This window comes from Podarcis tiliguerta, assembly GCF_965153285.1.
Source record: "Podarcis tiliguerta genome assembly, chromosome: 6".
Lineage (NCBI taxonomy): Eukaryota > Metazoa > Chordata > Lepidosauria > Squamata > Lacertidae > Podarcis > Podarcis tiliguerta.
In genome coordinates, this window is record NC_139539.1 from 16428087 (window position 1) to 16442398 (window position 14312).

Here is a 14312-nt window from a genome sequence, read left to right on the forward strand (position 1 = left end):
CTCCTCCCTCCTGTTGTCATGATGGCAATCCAGTCATATTAGTAGCTCGACTTTTCTGATAGATCCAGGAGCCTATACATCTGTTCTGAGCATGCTCAGAGCTGTTTCCTGGAAGGCCAAACCTATACAGTAGCAAAGCTAAGGCCCAGACTCCCTGACCAGCATTGTTATTTGATACTTTATTACTTCTTCCAATATTTGTGTGAATTAACTCCACTGTACACACTCCTGTTTGTAAAATAAATGGGTTGGCTTTTGTTTTGTTTCTTCTATTTATACCATATTTTAAACGAATGGGGATGACTTAGATTATTACAGTGGTACCTTGGGTTAAGTACTTAGTTCGTTCTTGAGGTCCCTTCTTAAGCTGAAACTGTTCTTAATCTGAAGCACCACTTTAGCTAATGGAGCCTCCCGCTGCCGCCGCTCCGCCGGAGCACGATTTCTGTTCTCATCCTGAAGCAGTTCTTAACCCGAGGTACTATTTCTGGGTTAGTGGAGTCTGTAACCTGAAGCGTCTGTAACCCGAGGTACCACTGTATTTGTAAAGGAGTTTCCCACATATCCTGTAGCAGTTCACCCTCATTTAAAGCTGGGCCAAGGATCCTAGGTATGCTAACATAGAGATACTGCCCTACATAGGTTAGAACCCTACATGAGTCAAGCCATGATTATCGGGACAAGCTCAATGGTGGAACAGCTGCTTTGAATGCAGAAGGTCCCTGGTTCAATCCCTGGCATCTCCAGGCAAAAATGTGACTGTCCTTGACTGGAATTCAGGAGCACCTCTGCCACTCACTGTAGACAATACTGAGCTAAATGTACAAATGGTCTGATTCTGAATAAGGCACTTTTCTATGTTTTGTAAATTCATGTTCTGTTGCATCCAACAGTTGTCTCAGTCTGGGCTAACAGGATATTCAGCATCCATATTTCTCTTCACTAGTTTTTTCCCCCTTAATATCTTCCACTTCACTTTCACCACCTTCATATTAAGGCTTGAGCATACTATTTCACTTCATGCTTTGGTTCTCGCTTTATTGTTTAGCTGCATGTGTACAAGCTACTATTATATAAGTTCAGCTTTATTAAAAAGGCCTATTGCAATATTGTTTATTTTTCTCAGCTCCATAACTTGAACGTTTACAAGAAATGAAACCCCTCGATTTGAGTTCGGCAAAGGATGTACGTATGTGCTTACCTCTTCAGATGCCATTGGGATGCAATGCACTTCCCAATAAGATGTTGAGAACGTCAAGTCGGACTCTTATTACTTGTTGGCAACACCTTAGATATGGTGCTTCTGTTGATGTTCTCAACCTGTGTCTCTCAGAAAACCTGCATGCAATATTTCAAGCGATGTGGCAAAGAGCATTTTACTTCTAAACTTCTAAAAGGCATTTTAAAACACAGGAGGAGTATGAAATGAAACATAAAAAGACAAGAGAAATGTCTGCTGATAACTTAGATTAGTCTTAATCAGACTTTAATAGACAGGGACAACAGATTCCAGTTCCAAAAAACTGGTCACCATTCTGAAAATTGCTATGCTCAGTGATGAATCAGGACACTGAAGTTAAAGAAAAATATACAAATATTTCATGTAGTTTATACATGTAAACTACATTATCTAAGATACCATCAAAATGAATCTTGACCAACTGATAGCATAGGACAAATCATCAACAGATATCAATTATATTCCAAAGATAATAATAATCACACACCAAAGGAGAGCTTCTTTTCTTCTGGATGTAACTATGAAATATAGCAACTTTCCAATATTATCTCTAAGATGTATATCTTTTGGTTGAAGGTTAAAAAATAACATCGCGGTCTTAATCCAGTCTTTGTTTCTTCTGTCAGCATCATTATTGTTGGCCAATTGTCAATGAAAGCCTCTTTGCTGGAGCAGTCTATCTCAAGGAGCACACATTTCAAATGTCCTCGGCTTTCTTTTATCAATGCTCTGACCGATAGGTGGGGAAAGTCTCTGTCCGATGGATCTTCAGTGGACTATCTTCTCCAAATCAGATCAGGGGGTGGAGGGGAAAAAATCATATCAGTCCAACTATCATACATGTAATGTCTAATACATGGGTGGGGAATATGTGGCGTTCCAGTTGTTGTTGGACTCCAACTCCCATCAGCCCCAGACAGCAAGGCCAGTGATCAGGGATGATGGGAGCTGGAGGCCCACAGATAGCAGGACAGTATATATATATATATATATATATATATATATATATATATATATACACCTTTAAAAGCAGTAAAAATAACCAACAGAAGGTAAACCCCAGCCTAACTTTTTCTCAGTCAATTGGGACTCAGGAAGAGCCCTGTGGTGTAGTGGTTAAGAACGGTGGACTCGTAATCTGGTGAACTGGGTTCGCTTCCCCGCTCCTCCATAGGCAGCTGCTGGGTGACCTGGGGCTAGTCACACTTCTCTGAAGTCTCTCAGCCCCACTCACCTCACAGAGTGTTTGTTGTGGGGGAGGAAGGTAAAGGAGAATGTTAGCCGCTTTGAGACTCCTTAGAGTAGTGATAAAGCGGGATATCAAATCCAAACTCTTCCTCTTCTTCTTCCCTGTCCTTTTTGCACAATGGATTTTTGATTTCAGCATCAATTAATCCTAGTGTGTCCTTATTCCTGTTGACCAGGCCAGCTTCTCCTTCCTGCACCTGCTGCCATCTTACATAATTCCATTTCACACCTTGCCTTCCACTTCAGATAAGGCTTGGCTTTGCCCAGTTTTTAACCCTAGAAATCTACCTAGCCCTGTTCATGCTTAGCTGAATGTGGCTCAAATAACTTCTGGTCTGAATACTCTCAAACTAGGTTTGGGAATCCTATTAGATTAAGTCCAATTTCCATTGATCTGTTAATTTTCTCCCACATTTTCGTATGTTCTTTTGCTGTTCCAACTACGTTGCCAAGAACGGCCCCCACAGCTGATCCTCACACAGATCAAAACTTTATTATTTTGCCCACTGCAGATAAAAGACTCTTCTTCAAACATAAAAGGAGGAGGAGAAATCCCTATAGTTTAATTATCACATATTGGGAATATTTTGATTCATTTTATGTGCTTAAATACTGGGATCAACCTTCAGGTATACACGGCTGAGCAAAGATGGGCATTTTCAAGACTCCTTCCTCCCTAGATTCTCAGGATTTGAATTTAGAAACATGAAGCAGCCACAGGGACTTCAGCTGAAGGTATGAGCACCCACCTTTCCAGATCCAGGCAATGAAATGTTATATTGAACATTCGTGAATGTACTTATCCTGGCCACTAGATGTCCCTCAGAGATCATAAGAAAACACATTTAACATGCTGTCCAATGATTAGATGCATATATATGCCCCCTCCACACACACATATCTGCCATGTTTAGCAGGGGAGGATAATTAAAAACTTTATTATAAAATTTCCTGTGATCATGTGTGAGGAGATATGAGGTATACTTCACAGCACTTTTTCAAAATGTCCAGAATAACTATAGAAGTGGAGGGAAGTGGCTGTTCTTCTAACAGCAATCCTGGCAAATATTTGGCCAATAGCCCAGAAAATATTGATGTGAAGGCTAGACAATATGAGGGAAATATCACCCAAGGGTGGGGAAATGTCTTCTGATAAACTGATCACTGTTGGCTCACACATGGCCATGACACTACACTAGCAAACCTTGGGCTCATCTGCTCCCTCTTTTTCTTCATTTCTTCCTTTTGCCCTTTCCACTTGTCTCCTGAACCTCCTGGTTGACAGCGAACGAGAGTTTGTTACTACAACCAAATTGGCAAACTGTAGTTTGTGCTTGTCCTTCAACCCCAAGCTGGAAACCCTGGTTTGGAGAGTGAGCACAAACCATAGTTTGACATGGGAAGACAGGAAGAGAATCAGAGCATGTGAGGGAAGGAGGAAGCATGCAAGCCCATTCCTGGCATACCAAACCATCGTTTGGTGATACACGTGATATAGTACTTATTAATGAAAGAAGGCCTCAACCATTATTCCATCAGCTTCCTACCTTGTAAGCCAAAAAGCTGCCCAGTGCTGTGTTGCCGTGTGATGTGCTGCCAATAGGCACTGCGGGGCAAGGGGACCATGGTGCTGAGGGAAACAGCCCGGTCACTCATTTTCATCTGTAGCTGAAAGAAAAGGCAACGGACCTTGAGATAAACATATGGCGATATAATTCAATCATGAAAATGTTGCGTTAAAACGTAGCTTGAGCTTATAGAAACTTTAGCTCGGAAATGTGTTACTGCAAAAGGAGCATTTTGCAAAATATGACTTGCCACTATTTTGTGACACTTCCGTTATTCCCAAGTAAAGACGCTGCCCAAATATGAATTTCAAGACTCATTTTATTTTATCTCTCTTATGCACAAACACGGCTACCATTGCTTTTTATGTGACTTAGTTATATAAAAAGCTTGGATAGCTCAGCTGATAGACCATGAGACTCCTAACCTAAGGGTCATGGGTTCAAGCTCCATGTTGGGCAAAAGGTTGCAGGGGGTAGGACTAAATGAGTCCCTGGTGTCTTCCAACTCTACAATTCTTCTTCTATGATAGAGATAGAGAAAGTAACAAATATGTCTGAATACAGTCATACCTTGGAAGTCGAGTGGCATCCATTCCAGAAGTCCATTCGACTTCCAAAACATCTGGAAACCAAAGCTGATTGGCTGCAGGAAGTTCCTGCAGCCAATCGGAAGCCATGGAAGCCCTGTCGGATGTTTGGCTTCCAAAAATAGTTCACAAACCGGAACACTCGCTTCTGGGTTTGCAATGTTCGGAAGCCAACAGGTTCAAGAACTAAGCTGTCCGAAAACCAATGTATGACTGTATTGTGATTCTGATGATTAAGACTGTAACCCCTATTCTGCCTTGCAGAAGGGGGAAATGGGCCTTGGATGACTATGATCACAAGGGAAATAGCACGCTAGATTTCTTTCGTTCAGAAAGGAGACCAACAGAAGCTGGTGTTGCATGGTGAGAAATACTAGGCAGAATAGAGAGAAACAACAGAAGGAGTTGAAGATCAACACACAGTGAAGAAGGAAACTGACACCCAGGAAAACACACACAAAAGGCAGTCTGTAACCCCCTAAAAAAGAAAAGTATTGCATTTATTGGAGTTGTGCTCCTGAGGAGCATAAAATGCAATGCGTTGTCCAATAAATGCATGCATTTATATATGGGGGGGATGCTGGTATCTCCTCCTTTTGCCTTCTTGACCTTTCTTAAGGGTCAAGTCTAGACTAAAATTTCAGAATAGTTTAAAAACCCTGTGATTGTCACTAAGGACCCCAGGGAACTGCAGTTCTATGAAAAAAGGCTATCTAGCAAAGAAGTATTGCAAAGCTAACATTTTTAGAGCTTTTGGGCAGGAGAGAGAGAGAGAGAGAGAGAGAGGATACTGAAGATTGTTTAGTTATGTTTATCCCATTTCTCTTCCATAATGGAACCCAAGTGTTCCAAGATGGCCTCCCATCCAATGAATGAAAAATATATTGAAGTTACTTAGGGGTTCAGTATTGACACCGTATTTAACATATGGCAAATCACAAGGGGTAGGGTGGTGGGCTTCAGCCAAAGGGAAACAAAAGAAGGCAATTATAAAATACCTGCCCTAAGTGCTTAATGCAGGCTTCCTCAACCTCAGCCCTCGAGATGTTTTTGGCCTACACCTCCCATGATCCCTAGTGTAATGGTTCTAGGGGTTGCTCGTGCGTAAGCCGGTGCAAACACCTGGCTGGATTGCCTGAGTGAACCTTTTCTGTCCGGACAGCCACTCACCCGTGGCTGTCTCAATCGCTGGCAGAATCCGTCAGTTTCTTAAACTTCTTCCAGCAAAGAAGCTCTTTGACGCCTAGTCTTCTCCTACTCTCTCTGTGCAAAAGCCTTCTGCGCAAGGAGGGCGTAGGCAGCGGAGGACCTCTACTCTCCCCGCTGGTCCCCGGCAAGGAGTCATGGGACCGCCTCGCCGCTTCCCCCATCTGCCCCCCTTCTGCACTGGTGCTACGCTGATTCACTTCCCCAGAAGATGGGCTGCCTCTCCCAATCCCGGGACGCTCTCCGGAATCTCTCTGGATTTTGCTCTCTCCATCCGGCACTGATGGCAGTTCCCTGACACCTAGCTAGCAGGACCAGTCGTCAGGGATGATGGGAATTGTAGTCTCAAAACATCTGGAGGGCCAAGGTTGAGGAAGCCTGGCTTAATGCGTTCCATACCATGCATTTAAAGTGCATTCAATGTGCATTTAAACCACATATCTTCCCCCAAAGAATCTGGGGATCTGTAGCTTCCCCATCACAACTCTGCAATTCTCAGCACCCTTAACAAACTACAGTTCACAGGATTCTTTGGGGGAGGGGCAACTAGTTTAGATGTGCACTGCATGTGCTTTAAATGTACAGTGTAGATCTGCCTTTAGATAAAAGGGTATCTGGAGAAAAGCATCTTCTTTACAGGTACAGTGGTACCTCGGGTTACAGACGCTTCAGGTTACAGACGCTTCAGGTTACAGACTCTGCTAACCCAGAAATAGTGCTTCAAGTTAAGAACTCTGCTTCAGGATGAAAACAGAAATTGTGCTCCAGCGGCGCAGCGGCAGCAGGAGGCCCCATTAGCTAAAGTGGTGCTTCAGGTTAAGAACAGTTTCAGGTTAAGAACGGACCTCCGGAACGAATTAAGTACTTAACCCAAGGTACCACTGTACAGTTCATGTTCCCGTTAAAAAGATGGGATCCACGCAGCACTTTGTCATTTTTAGTACCGTATTTTTCGTCCTATAGGGCGCACCGGCCCATAGGACGCACCTCGTTTTTTGGGGGGGGGAAATGAATAAAAAAAATTTATTTCCCCCCCTCAGCTGCGGCTGCCGCCCCAAGCCTTGCGGACACCCGCCAGAAGCAAGGGGAGTCCTCTGGAGGGCTCCCCGTGCTTCGGGCGGGAGGCTGCCGCCCCAAGCCTCGCGCGCTCGGCGGGACCTCCCGTCGGGCACGCAAGGCTTGCGGACACTCGCCCGAAGCACGGGGAGTCCTCCGGAGGGCTCCCCGTGCTTCGGGTGGGAGGCTGCCGCCCCAAGCCTCGCGCGCTCGGCGGGACCTCCCGTCGGGCGCGCAAGGCTTGGGGACACGCGCCCGAAGCACGGGGAGTCCTCCGGAGGGCTCCCCGTGCTTTGGGCGGCAAGCTGCTGCCCCAAGCCTCGCGTGCTCGGCGGGACCTCCCGTCTGGCGCGCAAGGCTTGCGGACACGCCCCCGAAGCACGGGGAGTCCTCCGGAGGGCTCCCCGTGCTTCAGGTGGGAGGCTGCCGCCCCAAGCCTCGCGCGCTCGGCGGGACCTCCCATCGGGCGCGCAAGGCTTGCGGACACGCCCCCGAAGCACGGGGAGTCCTCCGGAGGGCTCCCCGTGCTTCGGGCGGGAGGCTGCCGCCCCAAGCCTCGCGCGCTCGGCGGGACCTCCCGTCGGGCGCGCAAGGCTTGCGGACACGCCCCCGAAGCACGGGGAGTCCTCCGGAGGGCTCCCCGTGCTTCGGGCGGGAGGCTGCCGCCCCAAGCCTCGCGCGCTCGGCGGGACCTCCCGTCGGGCGCGCAAGGCTTGCGGACACGCCCCCGAAGCACGGGGAGTCCTCCGTGCTTCGGGCGGCAGGCTGCTGCCTGCAAACCTTGTGAGCCTGTGGGAACTCCCACAGGGCTTGCAAGGCTTGCCGATAGCTTCCTGAAGCCTGGAGAACGAGAGGGGTCAGTGCGCACCGATGCCTCTCGCTCTCCCGGCTTCAGCGAAAGCCTGCATTCGCCCCGTAGGACGCACACACATTTCCCCTTCATTTTTGGAGGGGAAAAAGTGCGTCCTATGGGGCGAAAAATACGGTAATTTAGTACCACTGGGAGGGGAACGGAAGCTATAATAAAGGACAGTTTTGAATCTTTACATTTCCGTTTTGCGATTTAACTCTTGGTCAGTTATGATATCCAGATATATTGATTTAAGTCTCATATTTAACTTCTACTTTCTTCAAAGTTCAAACAAAGACTAAAAGTGTGGGGTGGAATTAATATGAAATCAGCTAGTTATCTTTAAACACCCACACCAATCTAACAAACACTGAACATACAATAGAGGCTTCCGCCCACAGCATGTTAAATAAATATGGTCCCTCAAGTAATGCTTCAACAGAACTTGTAATGTTATCCTACATTCCAGTGTCATGGAAACAACTCGGAATCTATTTTTGGAATTGCAGAACTCTGTCAAACATTGCACCAAAAAAACCCCCCCACACACACACAACCCACCCCATTTCTCAAAGCAGAACCCTCATGATTTTGATTTCACTGTTAACTCCTATTCAGTGAAAATGGGAATGATCATTTTTATCCGCAGAGAACATAAAACTTGCTAGAAGAGAACAGCTAGACAAAAACAATTAGAAGGGGGAGCTCAAAAGAAAAGATTTCCATATATGCAACTTAATTTGTATTTTATATTATTTTATATAAACCTCCAAGTGGTTTATATAAAATATGCATTAAAATAATCAATGAAGTCAGAAATTAAAAATACGTAGGTCTAAACCATTTCAAAACATAAATAGAATTGGCAGTTGCAAATATACATTATATGTTAAAAATACATATTAAAATGCATGCTGACTTAATGTATCTGGGTAGGTTTGCCAAAGCAAAAATGCTTTTAGCAGGAATGTCAAGGGGCAGAGAGTTCCTAGGTGAGACTCTCCTTCATTGGAGCTTTTCAAGCGTGGGTTGGAAGGCCATGTCTCACAGATGCTTGAGCCAAGATTCCTGCATTGCAGGGGCTGGACTAGATAGATCATGGGGTCCCTTCCAACTCCATAATTCTATAAAAGGTGCTCCCAGTTTGTTTGTTTGTTTGTTTGTTTGTTTGTTTATACAAATATTTATATACCACTGTCATTAAAAAAAAAATCAAAGTGGTTTACAGCAATAAAACATAAAACCATGCAATAAAAAAAATATGAAAAATGTTAAAAGCGGACATCAGTTCACCATTATAGAAGGAAATATTCTTAACTGCCTGCACAGACCTGTTAGAATAGAAAGGTTTTCAGCAGGTGTTTAAAAGTTAGTACAGATGACACCTGCTGAACAGATTATTCCACAAGACTGCACCGGTGACACTCAAGTCTCAGTGACTTGTTTTCAAATGCTTTGCAGGGGGTCAGACTAGATGACCCTGGGGGTGTCCCTTCCAACATGAGTCTTGCTGACATGGGAAGGACCAAAGATGCTCCTGCAGGTGATCTCAATGATCAAGCTGAAATATAAGGGTTCAGACTATCCCCTAGAAACAAGTTGTTTAGGGCTTTGCGAATCAAAATTGGGTAGCAGCTTTCTCTAGAAATATAATTTTAATATTAACATTTGTGAGTGACAGGCACCATCTTAGAAAAGGCTTTCCTTTTCCTCTGTCATGCATGAGGGAATGCTTGATCTATTGTGACATTTGCCTGATGCTTGCGTGCATCAACTTTCTTCAGAAGAATAGGCTTGTTCCTATGCTAATTATGCCAGTTTAAGCAATATTGCTTAAAACTCATACGATTCATCGTAAGATTTATTTAAGATGGTCAGAGCCCTGAAGCTGATAGGTAATAGAAATAAGAACATAAACACTACTGAGTCATACCAAAGTACTATTTAGTCTAGCATCTGATACTAAATATGGATGATGCTGTTGTTGTTGTTACTTATACCCCATCCATCTGACTGGGTTGCCCCAGCCACTCTAGGCAGCTAAAGTATTGAAAAGGGTCAGAGATTCATATAGATCACATGGAACATGGGCTACACATGTGAAGATACAGAAGATGTCATTCTCATATACCCTTTTTAACTTGCATTTCAAGAATGCATCAGGGACTTAGAAGTAATAGCAAGAAGTATGAGGATCAGGTACTTTACATTTCATGCAAAAGCTGAAGCCCACCACCCTACCCCATTTTGATATGCCATACATTACTCGTGCTAGTCTACAAGACTTAGATCAGTCGTAGCAACTTAGACAACATGCTCACTTCTTAGAAAGAAACAAAATCCATAAACCAATCTGCAAATCTGGTGCAGAGCCATTTCTTATCAGGCTAGTTAATTGAAAAGCAGCCATAGTTACAGACTTGTCCGATAACCCCATGCATGAAGAAATGAAGAAATTGAATGAGTTAACAAGGAGGAGAGGAAGGCAACCCCACACTCAAATCTGTTTGCAATCTGAAAATCACAATCTGAACTCATGCTTAGGAAGGTGGCCTATGGATTTTATGTCATTACCGCTGACTGCTAGAGGATGACAGGCAGGGCCAGTAAGCATACCATTGAGTTTTTCACACTCTGTAATAAGTGGTCGTGTTGTTCTGCTATGGTCAGAGCTGCCGAGTGAACCTTCTGATAGATTGCCTCCCCATCTCTCGTCTGAAAGATGAATAGCCCTTCCCCTGTGTCACACATCCTGCCAGAAAGAGAACAGAGTAGGGTCACATGTGAGCAGACTGACTTATTAGCATGCATCTGTAGTAGTGCCTGCACAGAAATGTAACAGCATGAGGAGATAACAGCAGCTGATTGACATGGAGGGCCAGGCATTACTGTTTGGCAGAAGGAGGAGGTTGCCTTAGGTGTCAGATGCAGGGCATGGCAGCAAGCCAACAGAACTAGGGATGCCACATGGCCTGCCCTGAATCCAGAACAGCCTTATTGGATGGAGTAGAGCTGCTACATTAGTTTGCTGGCTGGTGGATTGCTATTACTTACTGGGAAGCAGAGTGTTAGAGGCAAGATGATGGTGCAAACACACTGGCAGGGGTGCCAGATTGACTGTGCCAGTGCGTTTACCTCACGCCAACCTCCCCACCACCTTCCTCTCTCCCTCCCAGTAAGAAACAACAACCAGGAAGCTAGTTCAACCCCACCCAGTAAGCCACTTCTTCCTGCACTCCTAAGCTAGCCTGCTACCCTCAAGCGTGGTGCAGGATACTGCTCTGTCATGAGGGCTGAAGGAAGAGTCAAGTGTCAGCCCATTTGGTTTCTGAACATCCAGTTGAAGTGGGGCATCTTGTCCTTTGCCTCAGGCAACAAAATGTCTTGGGGTGGCCCTGTTAATATGTGTTAAGTCAGAAAGTAAATATATGCATCATATGTGTGCATATCCATAAGCATGCAACTAATATAGAAGTTTAGATACCAAACCACAGCAGCTTCAATGGCTTGGCAGGCAGAATTTATTTTCTTTCTTTCTTTCTTAGATTTATATAAGGATAAAAGCCTTACAAAAACATTCAGTGGAAAGGAGGACACAAAAGCAGAACAGCTCCCTTTCTTTCACTTTTAATTTTTATTTGGAAGATGATCATCACACGTTCTGAAATTTCATCTATACTTGTGGCAGAAGTTATCAAATGCAATTGGTTCCACATTGAGCCAAAGTATCAGTCTTCTCGTTGTGGATAAAACAACAATCTACTCAATTCAAGTTAAAATATATACGAAGGATCTAAGGCATGCGAGTTGCATACAAGGGAATGATGTTGCTGCTCAGTTTTCCGTGTGGAGGTTTTCTGTTGTTACCCCCATGCCCCAATTAAACCATTGTTTAGTATGCTGCTGGCATTCAGCTCTAGTCAATATATGTACCTATGGTGGTTGCTCTAGATATGCCCAAGGCCTGAACCCCAAGTCAAATTGGGTGTATTCAGAGGCATGCGGATCTTGGTTGAGTGGGTTTCAAACAACCCCAGATTGCTAAAGGTCAAGTTGAGCTCTGGTGCCATTTAAATAAGGATGGGGTAGTTCCCATAATTCTTTGGGGGAAGTCATGGCTGTTTAAAGCGCCAGCATAGTGCTTTAAATAAATGTATGGTGTGGAGGTGCCCAGAATTCCCGAGTCTGGGGAACTTGTGGAGCCTTGTTACAAATCATTCACTCACCTCCCAGCTTCGAATGTAAACCATGTTGAGTCCCGCCCATATCGTCGGAGGGCACTTAAAGGCCAAGAGACGAGCTTTACTCTGGGATTCTGGATGTCCCAAAGACAGATATTTTCAAACGTTATCTGCAAGGTACATTCCCCATGCACATCTAAATTAGGGGATGGCATCAAATACACATTGAATCTCTCTGGGAGAAAAACAAAAGATTTAGACTAAAATCCTTGCAGAATCAAAAACAACATGACAGACATTGTACAATCATATCATAACAGCATTTCTCAATGTCCAAAGAAGTCTGCAGTTTAACAGTCCTACAAAACAAGAGAGCAATTGGGAAATTCCACAAATGGGGGGAGGGGGGGTTCAGAAATAAATCCACCGCCTTTGCCATCAGAATTGAAGGGTGATAGTCTGAATCAGTACACATGTATGCTCATCACACAGTGTAGGACCCTACAAAATTGGGATTCTACAGTGTTCAAGGAGGATACACTAAAAGCAGGTCATGGGAGGCATAGCATAGGTCCTTGTCCATGAGAGCTTCTCCCCCATGTGGAATTTCCCCAATTTTTATAATGCTGGAATAAGACTACATTCTGCACATCAGAACGTTCAGTGTAGCCTTCTACCCACGGTGGAAGACCACTCACAAAAAGTGACACCCACAGCTATCTTAGTAAAGTCTAGAATTCTACCAACTCATACCGCCAGTACTTCATTCTGCATGATGTGTAGAAAAGATCTCATCTATAGCATTTCCCTGCCTCAGTGTTGAGACGATGCGTAACAAGGAACAGTATTCAGTCTTTAAAAATTTCAATTTTCAGGGACTTAGGAACTAGACAGCCACTGACTTCAGCCTTGGTTTCACATCCTTATGAAAGGACTATGGGAAGATGAATTTGCTATGGGACTAAGAGCTAACTCAACTCTTTGAGAATCAGTTGTTATCTGTCCAAAATGGCACCACCATATTACCTGGGAGATTATTTTTTTTGAGGGGGGATGACTCCAATCAAAGCCCAGTGAGGCCTGAGCTCATTGGGCACAGAATGGGGGATAAATATTAGATAATGAGAATATGGGGGGCAGGATGCAATGGAATGGCATTTCCAGGAACAGGGAATGTATTGTTCATTGGAAGCTTCAACGCAAGCATTCCGCACTATTATCCTTAGTTTGATCTTTGCTCTGTCACTTTGACAATCTACAGGAAAGGGAAGTGATTGATTGTGCGAAAGCCTGCTACCAGTTTTAAAGGAGTTGACTGTGAAGCTGTTTGAGACAGACAGGCACGTAGCAAAATCTGTGCGGTTTTAGGTTGCTGTCAAGCTTGACGACTGCAAAGGACATCACGCGTGGTCATGCTGGAGGCAGATCTTGCTTGTGTGCCTCTCTCCTCCCCATCTATACTTTGAACACTGATATCTTTAAACCAACCAATAAATACAAGTGTGCCAAGGGTGAAAAAAGCTCAGGTCCAGGGACTGAATGCATCCTATAGGCCTTTCGACATGGCCTTCAAGACTCTTCATATGCCATGGCTCTTCCTCAGACTGCTCTCCTTAGCCCAAGCTCTATTCCATGGGTAGGCAAACTAAGGCCCGGGGGCCAGATCCACCCCAATCGCCTTCTAAATCCGGCCTGTGGACGGCCTGGGAATCAGCCTGTTTTTACATGAGTAGAATGTGTCCTTTTAATTAAAATGCATCTCTGGGTTATTTATGGGGCATATGAATTCGTTATTTTTTTCAAAATATAGTCTGGACCCCCACAAGGTCTGAGGGACAGTGGACTTGCCCCCTGCTGAAAAAGGTTGCTGACCCCTGCTCTATTCCCTTCTCCAATATCTTGAGCTGGGGTGGTGCTTCTTATATGTTGCCCTGCAAGGACCCTTGAATTTTCTCTGGCTGGCACCTAACCTACTATACAAAAGTAGGAGTCACAGCCTTTGCACCTCCCATTTTTCTTCCTATGGCACCGCTTCTGACTGGCATGCACCCACCTATCCCAACATTTTCCCACGCAGCCCTCAGCCTGAAAAGTTTCCCCTGCTTCTGAGGCAGGCTTTTGACCCTAGAAGGATTCGGTCAAACACAGAACAACATATGAAATTCAAGGCAGGCTTAGCACTGTGCAGCAAAACGTTTCGGTTTCCTCTTTGTATCACAGCTGAGGTTCAATTTTTGAAATTGTTTTTAAATCCCAACTGTGTTACTGAGTTGGCGGAAGCTGAAACGCTTTACTTTTGGTCATTGCAATATATCCGCATCTATAAATAGGGTAGCATTGGGAGCAGCAGCAACCGTGGAGCACAAAACACGATCG

The 14312-nt window shown here is 44.6% G+C and overlaps 1 protein-coding gene across 2 annotated transcripts in view; it reads right to left on the reverse strand.

The window, feature by feature from the left end:
* Positions 1 to 1454: 1454 nt before the first annotated feature.
* Positions 1455 to 14312, reverse strand: part of DOK5 (docking protein 5) — a 56937-nt gene continuing 44079 nt past the window's right edge. Inside the window, exons 5-8 of one of the 2 annotated variants that reach the window (XM_083447089.1) lie at positions 11982 to 12171; positions 10372 to 10507; positions 4036 to 4156; positions 1455 to 2020 (exon numbers count right to left, since the gene is read on the reverse strand). In XM_083447089.1, the coding sequence (XP_083303215.1) occupies positions 1962 to 2020; positions 4036 to 4156; positions 10372 to 10507; positions 11982 to 12171 (506 nt within the window). In that variant the 3' untranslated portion in view covers positions 1455 to 1961. The remainder of the gene's footprint in view (positions 2021 to 4035; positions 4157 to 10371; positions 10508 to 11981; positions 12172 to 14312) is intronic. The other variant, XM_083447090.1, reaches the window with a different exon arrangement.